Here is a 24,844-nt window from a genome sequence, read left to right on the forward strand (position 1 = left end):
AATGTAACCTGACCAGGCAGTGGCACAGTGGATAGGGCATTGGCCTGGGATGCTGAGGACCCAGGTTCGAAACCCTAATGTTGCTGGCTTGAGTGCAGGCTCATCCAGCTTGAGAGTGGGTTCACCAGCTTGAGCATGGGATCATAGCCTTGACCCCATTGTTGCTGGCTAGAGCCCAAAGTTCGCTGGCTTGAAGCCCAAGATCTCTGGCTTGAGCCCAAAGTTGCTGGCTTGAGCCAAGGGGTCACTGGCTCTGCTGAAGCCCCCCAGTCAAGGCAAACTTATGGGAAAGCAATCAATGAACAACTAAGGTGCTGCAACAAAGAATTGATGCTTTTCATTTCTCTTCCTTTTTGTCTTTCTCTCTCTCACACACACACACACAAAAAAAAATATTAGCATAAAGCCCTAGTTTTGAAAAGCAAAACTAAAAAGGCATGAAAACAAATACCACTATTTCCTTATACTCAGAAAAAAACAGAACAAAGAAACTTGGAGACACTTTGTGTTCACAATATTGAGTTTAGGACGCCAGGTATCTGAGGGAAAGTACAGATTTTAGAGCCAGACAGATGTGGGCTGCCGTCTCAACTGTGGCGTGTTTTATCAATGTGACCTTGAGTTAGTTGCATCTCCTTTATGAATCTCCATTTCCTCATCTGTAAAATAGGAGCAACAATATCACCTGTAACTGGGTTTGTTATCAATATCAAACAAGAGAACAACATAAATAAAGCTATCAACACAGGACATGATACATACTAAAGGCTCAACACAGGTAGACTTTGTATTGTCATACATACTAATAGAAAATTTGTACAACTGGTATGAGTTGGTTTTTTTCTTGGGGCAATTCACTTTGTAACTAAGTTCCTCCTAAATGATAGGGTTGACTTAAAAAAACAAACAATAAACAGCCACTTAAGAGTCCCTTCTAGCTCACTGATTACCTCTGGAAAAAGATCAATAAATTGACTTACAGCCTGTGAAATTTATCCCATCTAGGTTTCTTATGAAGGAATAGAACAGACTCCCAAATTCAGGAATGTCAGGTGGACGATGAAGTAGATGAGAAAATAGGGGCGGAATTTCTCACGGCAAAGGTCCCCTTTTTGAAGAGATAAAATATTAAGCACCAGGAGCCTGCCTGACAAGGAATGAGACAGCCATCTACAACAACACAAACACATTTGGGTAAAAATAAAGTAAGAGACAGAGACTAGTTTATTAATATGGATCAATTCATTTTTTCACTCAATGAATGAATGAATGAATGAGGCCAACACTTAATTAAAATATTTATTTTCAAATAGCTTTAATAATATTCTGTTTCATCCCATGAAATGAATAATTGAAGGTGACTAAAAATGCTTTAGGCCAAATTCAAATTGGAAAATTCTTACCTTGTGAAGCAAAAGAGTATAAATTGAGTCAATCTGAGGAGACAAGACATTGTATGGAAAATGGAGAACCACTACTAATTTTTTGTCTGCTTTCAAATTTAAGAATGAAGGGAAATGGTTACCTTTCTGACTAATTATGTAGGAAAAGGAAACATTTTTTTAAATTGACCGCATCTAGAAATAACCTCAAAGATGAAATACACCTACATGTTCATGATAGAAAAATTACAAAATCAAATCTAGACTGTCCCAAACATGACCCCTGAATTGTCTTGGCAACAAGTAGACAGAGAATGAGGCTAGGGCACAGGAAAAATGACTAATAGGAACACATAATGTTGTTGGAACTAGAATGCTCCTGGCTGTCTCAATTGACAATCTAAATCTTGTGTTTCTACAGGCTCTGTGGACCAGGAGGAACTTGTGATTTTGTAAATGTTGGTGGTTCGCTTTTCTCTAAGACACTTCACGGACCAGAAGGTCAGGAAGGAACCTCAAAAGTTCCTTATCCCCTGTTACATCCAATATATTATATAATCTTGTATTCTCTTAGACACGTGACTTTTGTTTCCCAAATAATTATATCCAAAACAATTTTCGATATCTTTCTTTTCATCTTTTCAGATTTCAAATTGAACATTGTGCAGTTCGTAATACCAAAATGCTGCTGATTTTGTTCCTCGTAATCGTTTGTTCCCATGTTTCTGTGAACCAAGATTCTGGTAAGGGAAATAAAATGAAAAGGATTCTTTAATTTTTACTTTGAAAATAGAAAATATGTGATTTTGATTGACTTAAAAAGTTGAATTCCTTTTTGCTTTGTTTTGACTTTGATAGTGATCAGGGTGGGATGGTAGTTGAATTTCTTTTTGAAAATCATCTGTCTCTGGGACTTATTCCTTGTTCATGATAGAAAGACCTGAGAGCCTTTATTTTGTCCTCGGTTTCAACCCTATTTAGGTCTTCTGGGAGGTTGCATAAAGTTCTGTCTCTTAATATTAGGTTCAGGCCTAGAAATTTGGGAACATCTCTTCCTAATTCATTTGTGCCAATACATCATTTTGGTTAAGCATCCAGATTTTTCTCCAATTTAAACTATTTATCTGAAGAGACAACACCATAGCTGTCTGCTGTCTGTCAGCAGTCTACGTCCAGTGGACTTGAACTCAAAATACTGGCCTACCCTCTACCTCTTCTTAAATGATTAGTTCTCCTACTGGTCACTTCATGTTCAGGGCCACCTATGTTTGCTTTTACAGCTTTCTCAAGGCCTCTGACCTTGGTAGCAAGTTTTCTGAAGAGATAACTAAGACTTTGCCCCTGAAAACATCTTCCTTTGATGTTTCTCTGGGCCTGGTATTAAGCTTTTTAAAGAAAGGCAATACTTTTTCCCTAATTGTTCTATGTTATAGACGTAGTGAAGGGCCTTATCAGAACCTATCTCTAGTTCATGTGCCAGTTGTCTACATTACCTTTGTCCACACAAGATGTGGAGGCTTATCCATGAATAGAAAGGTCACTTTTGGTCACAAGTCAAGCCATTCTGCACAGAGCTTGCCTGCCAGTCCTCATAAGGGTTTCAGCCTTCTCTTGGAGGAAGATACTAATTCATCTTCTCTTATTTCTTCTCCTAAAATGCTACTGGCTAGATGATCATCAAAGGAAGCTCAGACTTGTTGAAATTAGGTTCACTACGCCTCAGTCAGACCACTAGAAAGAGAATAAAATAAGATGCGAAGGTGCCAAAGCTGGTTTCCTGGCAGTTGTTGATAGGGAAAGATTGATGCTACTTTAATTTGATTAGAATGTATCTAGGAATCTTTTAAGATAATCAGCATCTCAGAGTGAGGGAGGACCTTACATGTTCTCCTCGTTGAATATACTCATTTTAAAGGTAAAGAAACTGAGGCCCAAGCATATTCACTGGCTTGACAGAGCTGTTAGAGTCAGCCGACAGCAAAGTCAGGACTTCTGTCACTTTGTCAATTGCATCCTGTTTTCTTAAATATACACCATCCAAACAGACATTTTTCTTCCTTCCCTGCGTAATAAATAGATCGTATATCAAAGTGGTGAGAGCTCTGAATTCAAACCAGCAGATCACCAATAAACAACAGCGTTTTGTTCTTGAACCCAATGATTCTCTATCACACAAACATATAGTTCTGCATACCCAGCCTTGAATCTGGCATTAAATGAAGCCTTAAAAGTTCAGCAAAGTATTGTATTCCAATATGAAAAATATATTTTAATAGAAACTAAAACCATAATCATTTTCCTAGCTTAAGGTATATTGGTTTCTGCCACATTTTACATATGTGAGAATAAATTTACCAATTATAATGCTCACTCATGATTTATCAAAAGATATTATAAGTAACTTTAAAGTGGATTAAGGCAATCCATATTTTAATTATTTTTAGGTACTTCTTAAACTTCATCAAGTTGACACTGACATACAAAACTAATATATTTATAAGTTAATCAAATTTCTTTTTTGGAGTGTTTAAATTGGAATCACAATAAAAGATTCTCTTTCAGCTTTCTCCATTCAAACAAATTTGAAACTGTTCATTCTCAATTAAAATTTTTATTCTCTCAATATAAAGTGAAGTCAAATTCTGAAAACAAAAGCAGGAAAGATATAAGGGGAAATTATCCACTAAAAACCTGGGAGTTTTTACTCTAAACTTATCTATTTCTTATTAACTCATCCCTTGCAAAAGTGATGCTTAATTTGGTAATCAGTTTAAATGAAGGGAAATATAAAAGAATTAGCCCAAGTAACAAATTCTTTTTCTTGAGAGTATATGTAATTTCAGGCTATTATTTCTGGTTCATTGGGACAGTATGAAAAATACAGATAAAAGAGGAAAATATGTTTTTCCCCATGTGGTGGGCATTAAACGCGGTAATACGTTTTTAAAGTTTCGGCTTCGTTGATTTGTTCGTGTGTGGTTTGCAGGCCCTGAGTATGGAGATGTCGTGTTTCTGGTAGACAGCTCCGATCACCTGGGAGCCAAGTCCTTCCCTCTTGTGAAAACTTTCATCAACAAAATGATCAACAGCCTCCCCATAGAGGCCAACAAATACCGCGTGGCCGTGGCCCAGTACAGCGACAGGCTCCACAGTGAGTTCCAGCTGAGCACCTATAAGAGCAGGAACCCCATGTTGAACCACCTCAAGAAGAACTTTGCGTTCATGGGCGGCTCCCTGCGGTTGGGAAACGCTCTCCGGGAGGCTCACAGCACCTATTTCTCTGGCCCTGTGAACGGGAGGGACACGAAGCAGTTTCCCCCGATTTTGGTGGTCCTGGCTTCGGCCGAGTCCGAGGATGACGTGGAAGAGGCTTCCCAGGCTCTGCGGAGAGACGGGGTGAGGATCATCTCCGTGGGGCTGCAGGCGGCTCCTGAGGAGAACCTGAAGGCCATGGCCACCGCTCAGTTGCATTTCCACCTCCGGACTGCCAGAGACCTCAGCACGTTCTCCCAGAACCTGACGCAGGTCATCAAGGACGCGGCTCAGTACAAGGAAGAAGCAGCCGATGACATTGTTGTCGAAGGTAGGCTTAGATTGCACGTATAGAAATGATGATAAAATGTGAAAAACCAACATGGAAAGAGACTCTGTGAGTATCCCTATTCCCCAAAACCTGGGCTGTATTTTTAGCTGTTAAATATCTGTATGTTCAAAAGGGCCCACTGATTGTGGCCATTTTAAAACCAATGAACCCTACACGCGTTGGTGTTTCGTGTTTCCCTTGAACCACGTTTCACCTAATTCACAGGCTTCTGAAAATTCAGGGATGCCTTCTCCCTGCCACCAGCTTATCTCTGAGCTATCTCCCTGGGCTTCAGTTTCTATGTGGTTTTATTCCTGGTTCATTTAAAAGTGATTTCATTTCCTAGAGAAATCCTGGAATACAGAGTGTTAGTGGAAACACCCTGAAATAGCCCAAACCCTGTATTCTGTGGGGAGGAACTTGCAGGCGTCCTTAGAGGTGATGACGTAACCTGGGCCAGGGCAGGCGGCAGTTCTGTCAGGTCACTCAGTTCCCTGGCCCAGGCCGTTTCTACCCCATGCTGCCTCCCTTCCTTCTTGGTTCTAAATCAGCTGTGTCCTGCTCCACCTCCAGCCTGCTGTCAGGGAGCCTTGTACTTTTCTATCCCCAATGGCCAAGCGTTTATGAACATCATTCAGGTGAGGAGCAGAGGAGAGCCACTAAAAAAACAATTTGCTCAAAGGGTACGAGCAGTGTAGGGCACTCCCATTATTTCTGGTTGAAATCAGTTTGAATGACTCGACATATAAAATTATCTGTTGTTAATACAGAATGCTATTGTTGTGGTGATCTATGAAAATATGAATCCTATTACTAGCATCGTTCCCAAGTAAAATAATGGGGGAAGTACAATTGGAATCCCAGTACCATCCCTTAGGAATATTTGGACTATGCCAATTTTAACAGCTATGATGTTTAATGATTTTAATATAATCAGCAGTTGTTCATGGAGTGACTCCTATATGCCAGGCCCCATGCTAAATACCTTTTGTCATTTAATTCCTGTAACAAATAATGGTAAATATTACCATTATCTCTAATTTATAGAGGAGGACATTGAAGCTGGAGGTTTAGTTAAGATCCAATATTTGAAACCAGGATCCTCTGATATTAGCTCATGATCGTTTTGTGTACCTCCTTCTTTCTCTAAGTGCCTAACCAAGCTCTGGTAGACATTCTCCGTGCCTTCTCATGCTGAGAATACATGCCAAACCTCCAACTAAAATTGTGCTGCTTCTCTCCTGGCCCACACAGTTTGCCAAGGTCCCTCAGTGGCTGATGTCGTGTTCCTATTGGACGTGTCCACCAACGGCAGCCAGGAGAACTTGGACTACCTCAAAGACTTCCTAGAAGAAAGTGTCTCTACTCTTGACATAAAGGAAAATTGCATGAGGGTTGGCCTTGTGGCCTACAGCAATGAGACGCAGGTGATAAATTCACTGAGCAGGGGCATCAATAAGTCGGAGGTTCTCCAGCATATCCAGAGCCTCTCTCTGCAGGCCGGGAAGGCCTACACCGGGGCTGCCATCAGAACGATCAGGGAGCAAGTCTTCAGTGCACAGAATGGCAGTCGGAAGAATCAGGGGGTGCCCCAGATTACCGTGCTGGTGACCCACCAACCGTCGGAAGACAACGTGACCGAGGCAGCTGTTAACCTCCGGCGCGAGGGAGTGTCCATATTCACCATGGGCATAGAGGAGGCCAGCGACACCCAGCTGGAAAAGATAGCATCACACCCTGCGGAGCAGTACACCTCCAAACTGAAAACCTTCTCTGACCTGGCCGCTCACAACCAGACATTTCTCAAGAAGCTGCGGAAACAAATAACGCACACTGTCTCCGTCTTTTCAGAACGAACCGAAAACCTCAAATCCGGTAAAGCATTTTTTGTTGAGAAAAGTGTTATTCAACCCTCTTGCTTTCTTCTTGTCTTTCAGGTACTCTATCTACAAACACGATTGGTGGGGTATGCGGTGGGGAGTGAGAATCAGATCCTGATTTTTTACATGAGCTTAATCACATGCGATGTAATTGGGGGGAAATAAAAGCTACTGTAACAGTGGAAAGAATTTCCCCTTTACCTCTCTTTTGTGTAGCTTCCACCATAGGGTTCTTTGTTACTCACGAACACCCCGGGATACCACCAGTTGCTGTTTTTCTCCCTTCACCTTTCTCCCCTCTCCTTTGCCTCTCAGGTTCCCCTGCTCTTTCCTTTTTGTGACTTCTCTCCTTTTCTTCCCTCCTCATCCTCAAGTTCTAATTTAGAGAACGAACAGGAAGCATGGTCTGGATTGAGGACATGGTACTAAATTTGTTGTGCAGTACTCTTCTAGTCTCTGTGAGTTCAGAGAGACAGAGAGGATGTATTTTATATTCCTTACATATGCACATGTATGTTCTCTAAATATTTTGTCTATGTACACAGGTAAGTATATATGTTCCATTCCTCCATAAATATTTATAGCATGTTTTCTATAAAAGCATCATTGTCGTACACAAGTAAGGCCCCTGGCAATACTTCTAGTTTTGTTAAATGACCAGGAGGGAATGAGAAGGAAATGATTTGTTCAAGAGCTCAAGAAAGAGAGCACATCTGTCCACAGTGTTCGGTTAAAGACCTTCTCCATTTCACAACACACCATTTGACTTTTTGTAAAGCAGTTGTTCACTAAGCATCTGCAAGTTTTCTTTTGAATCTCTTACTCTATCCCAATTTAGCTTGATTCATGGCAGAGAATATCGAAATAGTGTGAAACTATCGAAAGATACTCATTTGGTCCAACTGATGCTCGGATTCCCCTGCGTTCAGCTAGCGGAGCATGTCCTTTACACCTAGAGGCTGTTTTTCATTTTTCTGCCTGTGGACACTCATTATTTGTGTTCTTACTGTAGATGTGCTCCCCTTTCTTCTTCACATTTGCCCCAGTGCCACACTCAACCTCTTGGTTCCCTTTTAGGTTGTGTGGACACTGAAGAAGCTGACATCTACCTGCTCATTGATGGCTCCTCGAACACCCAGGCCACCGACTTCCAAGAAATGAAGACCTTTCTGTCAGAGGTCGTCAGGATGTTCAACATTGCTCCCCAGAAGGTGCGGGTCGGAGCCGTTCAGTACGCAGACAGCTGGGACTTGGAGTTTGAGATCAATAAATACTCTAACAAGCACGATTTGGGAAAGGCCATTGAGAACATCAGGCAGGTGGGCGGGAATACGAACACGGGGGCAGCCCTGAATTTCACACTGGGGCTGCTGCAAAAAGCAAAGCAGCAGCGAGGAAACCAAGTGCCGTCTCACCTCGTTGTCCTGACGAACGGCATGTCTAAGGACAGCGTCCTAGAGCCCGCAAACAGACTGAAAGAAGAGTTCATCCATGTCTATGCCATCGGGGTCAAGGACGCCAACCAGACACAGCTGCAAGAAATTGCAGGCGAGAAAAAGAAGGTGTACTATGTACATGACTTTGACGCTTTGAAAGACATAAGAAACCAGGTTGTTCAAGATATCTGTGCAGAAGAAGGTAGGAGAATGGCAACTTTACCTTGAGATTTCAGCTCACAGATTGCCTTCCTGCAATATTTAGCATTGCAGCTTTGGAGAAACAACATGAATTTCTAGGTTGAGATTTGTTGACTTGTGTAGCTGTGTTTGTTTCCAGAACAAAACTGGGGGCCCCTGATAGCATTGTTCTAATTCATACTTGAGGCATAAAGCTATTTGGGGGAGTTCTCCCTTATAAATATTAATTAGCATCTTCCTTCAGATCCCTCCTGGCATAGATATATGCTCAAATACCTCATATGTAAATGATCAAATGATTTCTTATTTTAAAGAGTACTTCGGGTTTGTTTAAATTGCTTTCTAACAAAACTTTTACAAAATCTTTTAAAGCTATATCAATAGTTTTCAGCCAGGGAGGATTTTCCCCCCTTAGGGGACATTTGGCAATGTCTAAAGACATTTCTGATTGTCATAACTAAGGGAGTAATACTGGCATCTAACAGGTAGCTGTCATTCCACAGAATCCTGCATTGCATAGACAGCCCTCTGCAATAACAGTTATCTGGCCCAAAATGTCAATAATCCTGATGTTGAGAAACCCTGAGTAATATACTAGAGCAAATTACTAAATAACTAATAGAGCAGCCTTACTGTCATTGCCTCAATGTTTTATTTACGTGCTAACAAGCCTTACCAAGCACACACTTAAATTTAATGTAGAATTATTTGTGTTTTGGATGGTTCCTGTTCACTCTGACTGTTTTCTACACGAGTAAACTTTCCGCTTTCTCCCATGCAGCCTGCAAAGAGATGAAGGCTGACATCATGTTTCTGGTGGACAGCTCTGGCAGTATAGGACCTGAGAACTTCAAAAAAATGAAAACATTTATGAAAAACTTGGTGAGCAAATCTCAGATTGGGGCAGATGGGGTGCACGTTGGCGTAGTCCAGTTCAGTGATGTCAATAAAGAGGAGTTTCAGCTCAACACCTATAGGTCCCAAAGTGAAATCTCAGATGCCATTGACCGAATGGCTCACCTGGAACAAACCACAATGACTGGGAGTGCCCTGACCTTTGTGTCTCAGTACTTCAGCCCTGCCAAAGGGGCCCGGCCCAGCGTCAGGAAGTTCCTCATCCTCATCACGGATGGCGAAGCTCATGACATAGTCAAGGACCCAGCAGTAGCACTTCGGCAAGAAGGCGTAATTATTTACTCTGTGGGGGTGTTTGGCTCTAACGTCACCCAGCTGGAAGAGATCAGCGGGAGGCCAGAGATGGTTTTTTATGTTGAAAATTTTGACATTCTGCAGCACATTGAAGATGATCTTGTATTTGGAATATGCAGCCCCCGTGAAGGTAGGCCTGGGCATGTGTACTCTTGGGATTAGCCAAAGACCACGTGTCTACATTAGTCGTTATTTCTCAAATGAAGTAGACTATGAACATTGTAAACTTTTTGCTTAATTGAAATGTTTATTCTAGTTGCTTTTGACCTGCATATGAAAGGTGACTTTCCTCCACAGAACTGTGGAGTTAAAGCGTCAGAAAGGAATACTTTTGGCCCATCTATATCCTTTCCAAATAGCACTAGGGTGAGGTGGCCTCTGTTTAAGAAAAGTGGGATCTTACTGGTCCTAGGTCAGGTTCCCTAGAGGCAGAAGCTGAGTCAGGGATTCTTGTGGAAGTGGTTCATAGAGGAGATATTTTCAGAAGGGGAGGAAGGAAAGCAGGACAGAACATGGGTAAGAGCTAAGCAAGAAGGTGGTCTTAGCTGGCATCTGGCTTCAGCATGATCCCATGTGAAACTCTAGAGCAGGAATTACACCAGAGTCCATTCTACCTTGAAATAAAGGGCCCAGCCTGCGTCCTTGGGCCGTGTGTGGGCTGCCAAGGCAGGGCATAGTGAGCATACCCTACCAGGCAAGGTAGCTTCTCTTTGCCCTAACATCTACTCTGTGTTAGTTTATTAACAGTTTTTAAAAGCCATAATTTGTATTAATTGAGATGGTGTTTGTGAAAAAGACTTTCATATTTCTTCATTTCTATAAAGGAGGACTATTGTAGGGGAACTTGAGCAATGGATGCTTCAAAGGCAGTAAACAGTAGAATCCCAATCCTTCTCTCATGACAGTACAGAGGAATACGAGTGATAAAACAAGAGTTCTGCAAATATAAGGAGCTCGTTTCTGCTGTGACCTGTGGGGCTTGATGACAGAAGTGTTCTGAAAACATCTCAATGAAGGAGATGGTCTTAATGGAGTTTTGAGGGAAGGGAGAAACTTTATTCCGTTTTTTAGATAACAGTTCTGTTCAACTCCCACTAGAAGGTTGATCATTGTCTGTGGTAAGAGAAATATACCTGCCTTATATTTCCTGGTAATTCTACTGGGAGCAAATCTGAACTCTTTGAAGGGTGCTCAGCCCTGAGCAATCCATTCCCAGTCCCCAAGTAATCGAGGCAGGCTCCCCAAGGTGGCTAAAGGCCAGGAGGACATAGTTTCTTCTTATGTGGAATCAGCCTACAAAGAAAAAAACTCAGTTTTTATCCTTCCTGTGTAGGGAAAAACTCAATTCTTCTCTACTGGGTTTCTTTCCTGTTGGCTTTACTATTCACATGGCACACTTTGCTTCCGACACTTCTGGTCACCAAATATGTGGAGTTTTTTCCCCCATATCAACAAACACTTCTCAGATACCAACCAGCAGGATGGCCAAGAACTCGGCTCAGCTGCCTGGAGATAGCATCTGATCCCTCAGATTGAGGGCTCACTCCCGTACAAACACGCCCACCTCCACTCAGACTCCAGCCACAAGCCCAGGTTATCACCCGTGCTTCTGACCGACCTGCTATAGATGGGGGTTCAACAACTTCCTCCCTGGGTATGATTAATTTGTTAGAAAGGCTCACAGAACTCAGGAAAATACTTCACATTGACCATTTAATTAAAGAATGTGATAGAAGATACGGATGAACATGCAGATGGGAGATACACGTAGGGCAGGTTATGAGGGAAGGGGTGCAGGGCTTCCATGTATACGTAGCATATTCTGTTCCCTCTCCAAGCACCCCACTCTCCCAGCACCTCCACATGTTCACCAAGCCCAGAAGCTCTCTGAACCCCATACTTTTGAGATGATCCATCCTTAACTCCGTTTTCAGCCCTTCTCAAGAAAATGGGGGTTGGGACTGAAAATTCCAAGTTGGGTCTTTCCAGTGACTAGCCCTCATCCATGAGCCATTTCTTCCAGGAGACAACAGGAAAAGGTCACACAGTGAGGGCCCACCCAGAGTCACCTCATTAGAACAAAAGACACTCCCAGCACCCAGGAAATTACAAGGGTTCCAGGAGCTCTGTGTCAGGAACTACAGACAGAAACTAATACCGTATGTATTTTCTATGATCTCACACAGCTTTTCTTGAAGTCACTGGGGGGAAATATATTGGCACTAGGGTTTTCAACAGCCCTACCGCGTAGCAAGCTAGCAAAAGAAGGAAGTGTGGTGAGCTGCTGGTGGGGGTGTCGGGGAGGACTTTCCCACAACTCCATTTCTCCAGAATAGATGAGCTAACAATTGGAACGCTCCTTTGTAAGGCCTACAGAGACATTGTGCTACATAAGGACTAAATCATTAAACGTCTTACAATTCTACTTCTCCAGAATGAATGAGTTAGGGTTGACCTCTGTACTTTTAGATAGAATATATCATATATACATGGATTAAGAATTCACTGGGTCTTTCCTGCTTTATTCTCCCATGGCATTGACCCAAGGAGTAAAAAGTTAATGAAAGCATCATGCTAGGACACCTTAGTTGGGCCAAGTGTGAAATGGGCTTCTTTCTATGATGAGGCGCAATAATGAAAACAGATAATGTTTCCACAATGTCAAAAAAGGAGAAAACATAACCTTGAAAAGTCAGCTATCATATAACCATGAGAGAATATACAGTGTTGCCAAATTCATTTTCATTTGGTCATTTCCCCAAGGTTTATTTTAAGAATAAAATCTCATGAACTCCATGGCTTAATTTGTATAAATGAAAGCACATGTCAAAGGAACCGGTTATACAGAAAAAAATCCACAGAACTGATTGTTTTTCAGTCTAAAAGCATGTCCCCCCCCCCACCCCTACAGAAGGCTTCACTTTACATCAGTCTTATCCTAAAAACTTATCTGAATGAGCATGACTATGTACTAGCAACACAAATATATGTGTATTGCAGGGGTCGAGAACCTATGGCTCGCGAGCCAGATGTGGCTCTTTTGATGGTTGCATCTGGCTCACAGACAAATCTTTAATAAAAAAAATAATAATAACATTAAAAATATAAAACATTCTCATGTATTACGATCCATTCCTTTCCTACCGCTCATGTTCATGGTTGCGGATGGCTGGAGCCAATCACAGCTGTCCTCCAGGACAACACCAAATTTTTATTGGATAATGCAGAACGTACATGGGTTGTTGTATGGCTTTCATGGAATTACATTTTAAAATATGTGGCATTCATGGCTCTCTCAGCCAAAAAGTTTCCCAACCCCTGGTGTATTGTGTATGTCTTCTAAGGAAAGGACATTCTAATCTGACAACTTGATCCCATGGAGAGGAGACACTGGCAATTAAAATGCAGGTGAGGACAGGTGAGTCCCCCATGTCCAGAGCTAACTGCATGGTTTTCCTTTCTCTCCTTAGAATGCAAGCGATTCGAAGTTTTAGACGTTGTGTTTGTAATTGACAGTTCTGGCAGCATTGATGAAAATGAATATAATATCATGAAGGATTTCATGACAGACTTGGTGAAAAAAGCTGACGTTGGCAAGAATAAAGTCCGTTTTGGGGCTTTGAAGTACGCTGCTTATCCAGAGGTGCTGTTTTATTTGAATGACCATGACACAAAATCGGGGGTGATTTCGGCAATCCAGAATGACCGGTCCATAGGGGGCAGCACGTATACTGCCGAGGCACTACGTTTCTCAAACCACATGTTCACCGAAGCCCAGGGCAGCCGTCTGCAGCAAGGGGTCCCCCAAGTCCTCATCGTAATCACTGATGGGGAATCCCATGATTCAGACAAGCTCAATGCCACAGCCAAGGCCTTGCGAGACAAAGGTATTCTTGTCCTGGCCGTGGGGATCGCTGGTGCCAATGCTGCAGAGTTGCTAGGCATGGCAGGATCGAGTGACAAGTACTTCTTTGTGGAGACTTTTGGAAACCTGACGGGAATATTTTCAGATGTGTCAGCCAGTGTGTGTACCTTTTCACAAGTAGGTAAGGTTTGTCAATGAAGTTTTTCTTAATTATCAGCAGAGGTCCCACTGAGGGAGAAAGCAATATCCCTCGGAACAAATTCTCCAAACAGGACAGGCACAGCCCTAATTGCTTTGTAGATTTCTCATTTGTCCTCTTTTCCAAAGAGGAATACATTCTACCACATTCCTACTCACTTCTGCCTAAACTCTTCTAATGATGGGGAATTTACCATGTTTTGGAGTAACCTTTATTTACTGGAGCATGAATTTGTTTCCATGTCATTTCTATCCATTAGTTCCTCTTCCTCCTCTTTACACAAGAAATCAAATTCCATCCTTCCTAACAACCAGTGACCTTTGCTGGAAGTCTTCTCTCCTCCAGGTTGGAAGTCCCCAGTTCCATCACCTATTTCTATTATGACACAAGCTCATTTCAGACATGGAGCCCAATAATAAACATTCTATTCTGGCTCCAGATGTTTTCAGCGCACAGTATAATAGGACTTCCCTTGCCTACTGTGTTTATATTCCAGTGTCTGGAGATTGTATTGTCACATTTCTGTATGTATGTATGTGTGCATTCATTCAGCTGTCATTTTATACCATTTCAAAGGGAGATCATGGTCTATTAAAATTCCTTATTTTTATTAAGTATTATACTAAAAATACTGAGTATTTTTTATTAAATAAATTGCTACTAATCTAGAATTCTCACATCTTGGTAAAGTTCTTATTTTTATTTTAAGTTAGAGGTGGGGAGGCAGAGACAGATTCCCACATGCGCCCCAACCAGGATCCACCCAGCAAGCCCACTGGGGATGATGCTCTGTCCATCTGGGGGCCTCGCCCCATTGCAACTGGAGCCATTTAATACTGCCTGAGGCAATGGAGCCATCCTCAGGTCCCAGGGCCAACTCACTCTACTTGAGCCATTGGTGCAGGAGGGGAGGAGAAAAAGAGAGAGAGAAGTAAGAGGGGAAGGGGTGGAGAAGTAGATGGGCACTTCTTTTTTGTTCCCTGACTGGGACTCGAACCCAGGACTTCCACACACTGGGCCGACGCTCTACCACTGAGCCAACACGCCAGGGCCCATAAAATTCTTTTTAAAAATTAACTTTTCTGGTTTTCAATACATTGCCTCCTAAGAATGTAACCTCTATCTTTGTCTTTAACAAAACCAACAAAACTGGGACAAATCTCTCACCTTCTGGTGGCTAAAGCCTAAAATTTGATCTGTCCTTTTCAAGTTCACTGTAGAATTTTACGCTGTGTTTTTAAATAAAAAGTTCTCCCTTGGGCAGAGATAAGTACTTTATTTTCTTTATTTGAATCTGAAACAACAAGAAATGTAATAAGTTAACCAATTCCTGAAGGATCTATTTATCATATTTCTTTTTATCTTTTTTTGTGCTTATCTCAACTGTGGTACCCTTGGACACCTTTAATTTATCATGAGTCTAAAATGAGATTTAAGTGAGTTAGTTCAGCAATGTGATCTCTGGGGAATTCAAGGAAATGTTCATGCGCAGCAAAAGGCTAAGGGATACACACGAGCACGTGCCAAGCATAACTCATTCACTGGCAATGGTCTTTGATACTCTTTTTGTTTTGTATTTTCTGTGTTAACAGAACGGAAGCATCTCTAAACTATACTGCATTAATTGTTCAAAAATATTATTTTCAAGTAGATATTTTTGCCTATATGCCCCAGAAAGGGGGTTGATAGAGAGGAAAACTGATTAGATATAGGTCAGAAGGCATGATTTCAATTTGTCTTCATAAACCAGAAAGGGACTTACTGGCTCAACTGGCCAGGCAGTCAAAATCAGTACTAGAAACCATCTGTCTCTTTGTTTGAATCTCTAAATGGATGTGTGCTATTTTGGTTTTTTTCTGGCTGTGCTCTTGCTGTCACTGTTTTCTGGAAGGGTTAAGGTTAGACTAAGACGACAGGTAAGACCAAGTTCTCTGTAGCAACCCCCACCCCCAGTTCTCTGGCATCTTGGAAAAGAAAATGGTGTAAGACCAAATGAAAAATCTAAGAGAAGCATAAAAAGATGTAAGAGTTGTTTGTGCCTTGTGCCATCTTTATGAACTGATTGTTTTTATTTCTTCTCCAATTAATGTGACCACAGGGTGGCATAAGATAAGAAACTGCTTTCAGAAATACCATTTCTATATAGCTGCAAACGTTTTAAGTTACTCTGGATGAGTGAAAGAACAATCTAATTTTGTCTTCATTCCCTTTTGTCGGCTTTATAGATTGTGAAAGTGAAGAACTAGATCTTGTTTTTCTCATGGATGGTTCAACTAGCATTCACCCAGATGACTTCAAAAAGATGAAGATGTTCTTGGCATCTGTTGTTCAAGACTTTGATGTCAGTGATAACAGAGTGCGTATAGGAGTGGCCCAGTTTAGCCACAGATATCAGCCAGAGTTTCCACTGGGAAGGTTCATAGGCAAAAAGAAGGTATCATTTCAGATTGAAAATATCAGCCAGACCTTTGGAAACACACACATTGGTGCTGCACTGCGGAACGTGATGCATTACTTCCGGCCAGAAATGGGCAGCCGCATAAATGTAGGTACCCCTCAGGTGTTGCTAGTCCTCACAGATGGCCAGTCCCAAGATGACGTGGCTCAGGCCGCTGAAGACCTGAGACGCAAAGGTATCGACATCTACTCTGTGGGCATCGGGGATGTGGATGACCAGCAGCTCATTCAGATCACTGGGACTGCAAGCAAAAAACTTACGGTTGATAACTTCGATGAACTGAGTAAGGTCAAGAAAAGGGTCATTCGCAACATCTGTACGACGGAGGGAGAGAGCAGTAAGTATTCCAGTGTGGTCCTCATGTTTATTCCTTCCTTGTCTTCATGGAGACTTTCCTCAAGCTCTGTTTACAGTTGGTGGGAGAATTTAGATTTGTGCCTCTGGATTTCAAATTGAACTTTACAGTTTTGAAGTGTTGTCGTTGTCTGTGATGTGTAGATTGAGAAACAAGGCATCTAAGACTCTGGTCTTTTTTCCCTCTGGTCTCCCGGGATAGCATGCCCCCTTTGGGAATGGGAATCCTTCACTTTCAGAAGGTGTGAGAAAAAAGCCTTTGTTTACAATCTGGTTGGTTTCAGAGGCTGGAGAACAGGTTTCAAAGAAATAAACTATTGGACAGATTTTGGTTGCCTGGCAATAGGGCCCACAGCACTGTCAAGTGTTGCGTGCTACAGGGATGGAGGGAATGTCTTCAGTATGAAACATTCTTCTTAAATGAAATAACTTCTTAAAAATCAGCACATTTTGACATTTTGGCCCTGGCCGGTTGGCTCAGTGGTAGAGCGTCGGCCTGGCGTGCAGAAGTCCCGGGTTCGATTCCCGGCCAGGGCACACAGGAGAGGCGCCCATCTGCTTCTCCACCCCTCTCCCTCTCCTTCCTCTCTGTCTCTCTCTTCCCCTCCTGCAGCGAGGCTCCATTGGAGCAAAGATGGCCCGGGCGCTGGGGATGGCTCCTTGGCCTCTGCCCCAGGCGCTAGAGTGGCTCTGGTCGCAACAGAGGGACGACCCGGAGGGGCAGAGCATCGCCCCCTGGTGGGTGTGCCGGATGCATCCCGGTCGGGCGCATGCGGGAGTCTGTCTGACCGTCTCTCCCCATTTCCAGCTTCAGAAAAAAAAAAAAAATCAGCACATTTTGACATTTCTTTCCACCAACAGATGAAAGGAAAGATTTTGAAGGAAGGATAACTTTTTCTATTTTCATTAAATTGCCCAAAAGTTTGGCTGTGATTCTCTATAACTACCGTGATAAACATTATCCCTGGATTTTCACCAGGGAGAGAAAAATTTACATGGTTGGTAAGAGGCAGCTCTGGCGAGAGACAACCTGGCTACAAATCCCCACTCGATGGCCGTTTTTTCTTGGATGAGTTTCTTAACTTCTATAAGTTGAATTTTCTCATTTATGAAATGTGAACAATAGCAACACCTAATTCAAGAGATCATAGTGAAGTTTAAATGAGAAAATGCATCTTTAAACTTTACTTTGATTAAGCATGACATCAGGGATGTAATTATAAAACACTCTCTTTTTGCCTATCACTGGCCCATTAAGTTTATTCATGGGGGCCAGCTCCTCTCTTGCTTGCCCCTCTTCCCTTTCAGGAGATAAGGGAACCTCTTCTTGCTGATTAAATATCCATCCCAGTGTCCCTGTGAAAACTTCCAACTTCATTCAAGGTTACTCTGCTTTCCTAGCCTGTCACAGAGAAGAGGCCACATGTGGTTGGCATTTTACCCATTGTGCCCGCCTCTTACTTCTACCCCCTTCTCCCAAGCCCTGCCCGCTTCTTGCCAACATAGTTTCTGGCCTCCCCAGAATGGGCCGGGGAAGGAAGAAGAGCTAGAGAGGTACAGGGGAGTTGGCACTTAATGGCATCTGTCAGGAATTGGTTTTCTTCGATAGTAGTCCATGTCTTAAGTTGGATCCATTCCTGGATCCTTCAAAGATTTCTCTGCCTGCCCCCATCATCTCCACCCCCACCAAAGCACGTTTGTCGGGATTTTTCCACCATCATTCCCTTGAGGAGGATAAGCATGTCTCAATTCCAGATACTCCGTTATGCCTTCCTCAGCCCCTTAGCATTATGTGATGGCTTCAGCTTTCTTCTGCTGTCGTCTCCTTGTCCCTCCAGGTAGCCCTGTTGGGTTGGAGGTCAGAGGAGCCCACAATAGCTCTTCCTTACACACGACCACAGCAGCTCCGTGCAGAAACAATAACATAACAATTTCCCTGATAAACAACGGAACTGATGATGCATTCTTTGCAGTGAGAGTAGTATGCCATTCTGTATCTCATTCTTAGATTCTTGAAGAGATAACTCGTTATCTCTTAAAGCTCCTCTGTCTTGCCTTAAAGAGGAAATTATCTCCTTTTCTTGTATATTTTATGTGGTGGGAGAACTCACCGCACATACAGCTCTCTCCAAAAATGCTCTTATGAGCCCTGGCCAGATAGCTTGGTTGGTTGGAGTTTTGTCCTGGAGTGTGGAAGTTGCCAGTTTGATTCCCTGGTCAGGGCACAGACAGGAGCAGCATGATGTTCCTGTCTCTCCCTGCCTGTTTCAGAAAAAAAAAAAAAAATGCTCTTCTGAACTCCAAGTTCAAACCTTTCATAAGGCCCAATGTGTAGGCTAAAGCTTAAGGGTGCCATAATTGATCAGAGACTGTTGTCTTTCTAAATCCTGCTTCATGATCTCCCCATACTTTGGAAACCCCAACCAGCCGAGCCTTCCATATCAACTTCCTGTTTCCCATGAAATAGCCATTTCCCATTATTAGGCAGAAAATTTTGTTGGAACCATCTAGTCTCTACTTGAGAGAATAATAGAAAACCATGTGGAAAGTCAAAGCAGGAGTATATGCTCCAAGTAGTGGGGAGTTATCTTTAAAGGAAAGGACTGTATGTGTAAAAATAAATAAACAAATAAGGAAAGTACTCTAAGATAAACTTGAAGTCATTACTGCAGCAAGCAAGAATGTGAGATCTTTGTAGCCAAGCCGTGGGCTGAGGACTGATGAGGCTGGAATGAAAACTGATAAAGCTTCAAAGGCATGTGCAAATAGATCAGAAAATGCCTGTTCTTCTTAAACTATAAACTCTCAACTCAAAGAAATCAGACAGGAGCTTAGTGTGGCTCAAATCAAACCTAATTTACAGCCCAAACATCTAGCTTTGCTTCTTATTAAAATACATATCACTTTGGAGATGTCACTATGCCTTCTTCGTTTTCTCATTTGTGAAGTTACATCATCTGTTTCTATGTTTGTACACCACTGTATAGACCAGGGGTCGGGAACCTATGGCTCGCGAGCCAGATGTGGCTCTTTTGATGGCTGCATCTGGCTCGCAGACAAATCTTTAATAAAAAAAATAATAATGTTAAAAATATAAAACATTCTCATGTATTACAATCCATTCACTTTCTACCTCTCGTGTTCATGGTTGCGGGTGGCTGGAGCAAATCACAGCTGTCCTCCGGGACAACACCAAATTTTTATTAGATAATGCGTAAGGTACACGGGTCGTTGTATGGCTCTCACGGAATTACATTTTAAAATATGGGGCGTTCATAGCTCTCTCAGCCAAAAAGGTTCCCGACCCCTGGTATAGACCAATCCTTCCAGGGCATAAAGGAGGAGATTAATTAATCTGCCAGATCCTTCCCATCTCATTGTTCAGAGTTTATCCCACAGAGTTCCTTCTCCCACCCTGCCGTGTCCTGTTCTCTAGCCTTTGGGGAAACCAGATACAGAGCACACAGTGCTTTATACCTGTGGCTGGGCATGGTGGAAAAGGTCTACACTGCCATGAGTTCAGGTGGGTTGGAGATGGGCACCAGAATCATTCTGACCCTACTGCACTGAGCATGATGAAGGCCATGTCAAAGCCCTGCCCCTGACCAACACACAGCACTGGGAGACCAGAAAAGGGTGATGGCAGCTGAGTCTCCATTGGACAGATGTCCAGGTCCTTGGGTGTATATGTTTGAGGCCAGGAGGACCAAGTAATCTGGGGGTTGGGTATATAAACTACCATAGGTCTTTTGCAGTAACTACATCTTCTAGGTCATTCTTTTTTTCTTTTTCTTTCTTTTTTTTTTTTTTTTTGTCTAAGAGACTCCTTTCAAAAGCCACAAACATATTTCTACATATTTTTTATTCCTTGCTAATAACTGCCAACAGTCTGACTCTCTTTATTTTCTCAAGAATTTGCCTCCTAATCTATCTTCCCCTTTTGACAGTATTTCTTATTAAGAATCTACCATCAACTCCAATTAAGGACTTTTTTTTACAAGTTAGATACTTAAAATCAGCTTTGGGCCTGGCAGGGAGCCATAAGACTACAATTATCACTCCATTCTTTTCTGTTCTTTTTGTATTTTTATTTTGAAATATATGATCTTATTTTTTATACGGAAAAAAATTAACATTTCAGAGAACAGTTAAAAGATTTGCCAAGTTATTTAGTGGTAACAGAGTGATGACTGATACATGACAAACACTAAACTTTGTGCTTCCCACTCCAAAACCTCCTGCTTCCAGGCTCTCACGGGCTGTTTGTGAGGACCAGGCAGACACGTAGAACACTAGCTTTCCTTCCCCTTTTTGTTTTTTTGTTTTTTAATTTTTTTTTAATTTATTTATTCATTTTAGAGAAGAGAGACAGAGAGAGAGAGAAGGGGGGGAGGAGCAGGAAGCATCAACTCCCATATGTGCCTTGACCAGGTAAGCCTAGGGATTTGAACCAGCAACCTCAGCTTTCCAGGTCGACGCTTTATCCACTGCGCCACCACAGGTCAGGCTCCTTCCCCTCTTTGTAACCCTCGCTAGCTGGTCCTGTAGATCACCTTCTTCATTTCCCTTGCACTTACTGCCCCTTTTCTATTCTCACTCCTGCTATTCTAATTTAATCCTTCCTTTCTCTTTGAAAACCCAGTTTTAGCCTGCTCCCCAGCTCAATTCCCAAACCATTTCTTCCACTTATTAACTTCAAAGGCTCCCAATTTGAGAGCAGACAACTGTAGAGTTTGCAAGGCCATTGCGTGACAGTCCACTTAATATGGCCTAGCTCCTCTAATTGGATTTAGACACATAGCTGCTAACTCTGGACTTGCTCCCCAAATTCTGTTCCTTGGATCACATTATTATGGAATTATTTACCAATTTGAATTAAACATAAGGAACATATTTACTGGGGTATGTACTTTTAACAATCTAGACCAAAAATTAAAGTACAAGGGGTCCCTCATCTATCATGGGGGATTAAGTTCAAGAACCCCTGTGATAGGCAAAAACCACAAAGTAGAGACCTTATATTTATTTTATATATATATATATATATATATGTACACACACACACACACACATATATATAAAGGCTTTATAAACCCTCCCCACACTCTTATAAACCTTTCCCACACTTATTTTGCTTATTTTACCACAAAAATAATTAGAATAATAAATACATAAAAATACCTATATACCACAAAATCCCGCGATATAGCGATTAATCTGCGATACAAAATTAGATATATACAATTTAAAAAATCTGCAATACAATGAGCCACGATATGGCAAGGGACGACGGTACTCAATTCTTATAGGGGACAGTTCCCAGGATCACTCAGTGACACTTTGGCATTTTTGTCAAGGTTTTTTTTTTTTTCAAAAGAGACTGTTTTCCTTGAAGGCAATAACATATGTTGGTTACCAAATGGTTTTCTGTCCAGGGCTTAAAACAATGTTCATCCAAGTGGCAAATTTTCAATTTTAAGGTAGAAATGAAAGAATATAGATGCAAGAGGGATTTTGGAAAGGACATATTTCGATGCTTCTTTCTGACTAGTTCCTTTCTCTTCATCTCACTTTCTGAATATTAAAAAAGAGATTTTCCCGATAAAGTAAGTCCAATGAAAGAAGAAAACTCACCTTTCAGGTTTTGTTGATAGCATACTGATTTACTTCAAATGTCATGATGAAAATTGATTATCAAATAAGGCTTTTATTTTCCCACACTGATTCTTATTAAAAATCAATTAAGTTACTCGCCCTTGTTCTGAGAATCAAAATGAACATTTCTGTTTCAAAGATTTGCAAATGTTCAACTGGTTAGCATGTCTGGAGGTAGTTAAGGCAGGCATTTGTCCATACAACAAATATCTGAAAAACTACTTATCCAAACAAAGCAAGTTAAAAATATACACTTCTCCCCTTTAACTTACCAAACAAGCTATATGTGTTGTATTGAAGAAGATTGAAGTGTTTAACCAAACCAGGAGTTCCTAAGAAGAGTATATATGCCACATGATTATGCTTCTCTCATTATCTTCCTTCTATGAGGCTCAGCTTAAAACCCCAGCCCCTTCTAGTTTCTCAGTGCTTAAATGTCCCTGGAGTTAATAAGAATAAGAGTGAAGCATTTTATTTATTATTATTTTTGTGTGTGTGTATTTTTCTGAAGCTGGGAATGGGGAGAGACAGTCAGACAGACTCCCGCATGCACCCGACTGGGATCCACCCAGCACGCCCACCAGGGGAGACGCTCTGCCTCCTCCGGGGCGTCACTCTGCCGCGACCAGAGCCACTCCAGCGCCTGGGGCAGAGGCCAAGGAGCCATCCCCAGCGCCCGCGCCCGGGCCATCTTTGCTCCAATGGAGCCTTGGCTGCGGGAGGGGAAGAGAGAGACAGAGAGGAAGGGGTGGGGTGGGGGGTGGGGGGTGGAGAAGCAAATAGGCGCTTCTCCTATGTGCCCTGGCCGGGAATTGAACCCGGGTCCCCCGCACGCCAGGCCGACGCTCTACCGCTGAGCCAACCGGCCAGGGCCTAATTTTAATTTTTAAAGATCTAATTCCCTTATACATTAGTATTGGTTGAATGACCTAACTTGATAGGTAGCATCATATGAATTTGCTATTTTAGACTACTAACATTTCCACAATCTGCTTTATCTATTTAAATGACTCTGCATAGCTTTTTCGATAGCCACAATAAAATCTTTCAGAACTTTGTTATAGAATCATCTAGATTTTTATGCCAGCTAAAAATAATACTGCATACTTCTACTTCTACACGTTATAAAAGAGTGATTCTGAGACTCTTCCATTATTCTTTAATGCTCTTTCTTGTTTTCTAACTTTGTAACCAGATTAGAAATAAGAATTTTAAGTCCCTTGGCTCAAACATGGCATCCAACTCAAATAAGGGAATTATTTGATTTAACAAGATATATTTTTCCCCTTGAACCCTAGATTGTTTTGTGGACATTGTGGTAGGATTTGACATCTCAACTCAGCAGAAGGGGAAGACTTTGTTTGATGGTCAGTCTTGGATGGAAACCTACCTTCAAGACATCTTACGTGCCATCAGCTCCCTTAATGGGGTTAGCTGTGAGGTGGGCACGAAGACTCAGGTTAGCATGGCTTTTCAAGTGACCAATGCCATGGAAAAATATTCTCCCAAGTTTGAGATCTACAGTGAAAACATACTGAATAGCTTGAAGGATGTAACAGTCAAAGGACCATCTATTCTCAACGCAAACTTTTTGAGTTCCCTGTGGGATGCATTTCAGAATAAATCAGCTGCTCGGGGCAAGGTAACCTGATTTTATTTGTTGGGCTGTGGTTGCAATGACCTTCTTTTTACTCATGTTCCTTTTTTTTTAATACTTCCCTAGGTGATTCTCTTATTTTCAGATGGATTGGATGACGATATCGAAAAACTTGAAGAGAAATCTGATGAACTTAGAAAAGAAGGTATCGAACATGGGGGAGGAGCAAGAAAGAAATGTTTATTAACTTGATCACCTCAAAGCTCAGTTCTGGCTCTTTAGTTTCCAACCCTGAGTGTGCCAGCCTTTCCACTCTGCATGTGCTTGACAGAGCAAATGAGTTTTCAGAACATTTTGGCATCTACTTTTTCCCTCATGCCCTATATATATGAAACAGCTCTGAAGACAAAGTCCTATTCTTCCTTTAGTATTACTGTAGTTCCTCTACCTAAGCTTGCTTGGAGAGTGTTCCTGTCTAACCTTGCCTCCCGTTATCTAGTATTATCTAATAGTCTTCTTTACTATCAGCAGGTGTGAACCATGTATTTTTTTTTTTTTTTTTTTTTTTTGACCAAGGAATGGGAGGATGGGATTATTTTCTTCAACACTCAACATTTTCAGAGTTGCAAGCACCATTGGACAAGTTGACTCATGTTTTGAGACTTTCTAACTAGTTCCTTCCTTCAGACCACAGATAGATCAACCATGGAGCTTATGAGTTTTTAAAGTTCTGGCACCATGCAAGAGCCAGTGCCCAATCTGGCTTATTTTTATTTCTTACTAAACTATGGATCGGTGCAAGAAAAATCTATCCAAATGTTTGAGAATAAAAAAACTTTCTTGTAAGTGGAGGCTGTTGTTGCCCCACCCAACTCCCTCTTCCAGCCAAGTTCCCCCATCTGCTTAGCTGTGAGTGTTGGCTTCTGACAACTCACAAGTCCCCCTTCTCTGAGGAATTTTCCTTGGTCAGTGGGAGCCACCTCACCTAGAAGGTTATTCCGTGTCCTAGCCCTGGGCAGCAGGTA

At 42.0% G+C, this 24,844-nt stretch overlaps 1 protein-coding gene across 1 annotated transcript in view; it reads left to right on the plus strand.

The window, feature by feature from the left end:
- The first annotated feature begins 2,031 nt into the window (after window positions 1–2,031).
- Window positions 2,032–24,844, plus strand: part of COL6A6 (collagen type VI alpha 6 chain) — a 123,030-nt gene continuing 100,217 nt past the window's right edge. The window contains exons 1-9 of the mRNA XM_066351823.1: window positions 2,032–2,125; window positions 4,369–4,965; window positions 6,220–6,840; window positions 7,923–8,483; window positions 9,264–9,821; window positions 13,162–13,737; window positions 15,981–16,550; window positions 23,521–23,864; window positions 23,946–24,024. Of these exons, the coding sequence (XP_066207920.1) occupies window positions 2,065–2,125; window positions 4,369–4,965; window positions 6,220–6,840; window positions 7,923–8,483; window positions 9,264–9,821; window positions 13,162–13,737; window positions 15,981–16,550; window positions 23,521–23,864; window positions 23,946–24,024 (3,967 nt within the window). The 5' untranslated portion in view covers window positions 2,032–2,064. The remainder of the gene's footprint in view (window positions 2,126–4,368; window positions 4,966–6,219; window positions 6,841–7,922; window positions 8,484–9,263; window positions 9,822–13,161; window positions 13,738–15,980; window positions 16,551–23,520; window positions 23,865–23,945; window positions 24,025–24,844) is intronic.

Source organism: Saccopteryx leptura, chromosome 10 (assembly GCF_036850995.1).
Source record: "Saccopteryx leptura isolate mSacLep1 chromosome 10, mSacLep1_pri_phased_curated, whole genome shotgun sequence".
In the NCBI taxonomy this organism is placed as follows: Eukaryota; Metazoa; Chordata; class Mammalia; order Chiroptera; family Emballonuridae; genus Saccopteryx; species Saccopteryx leptura.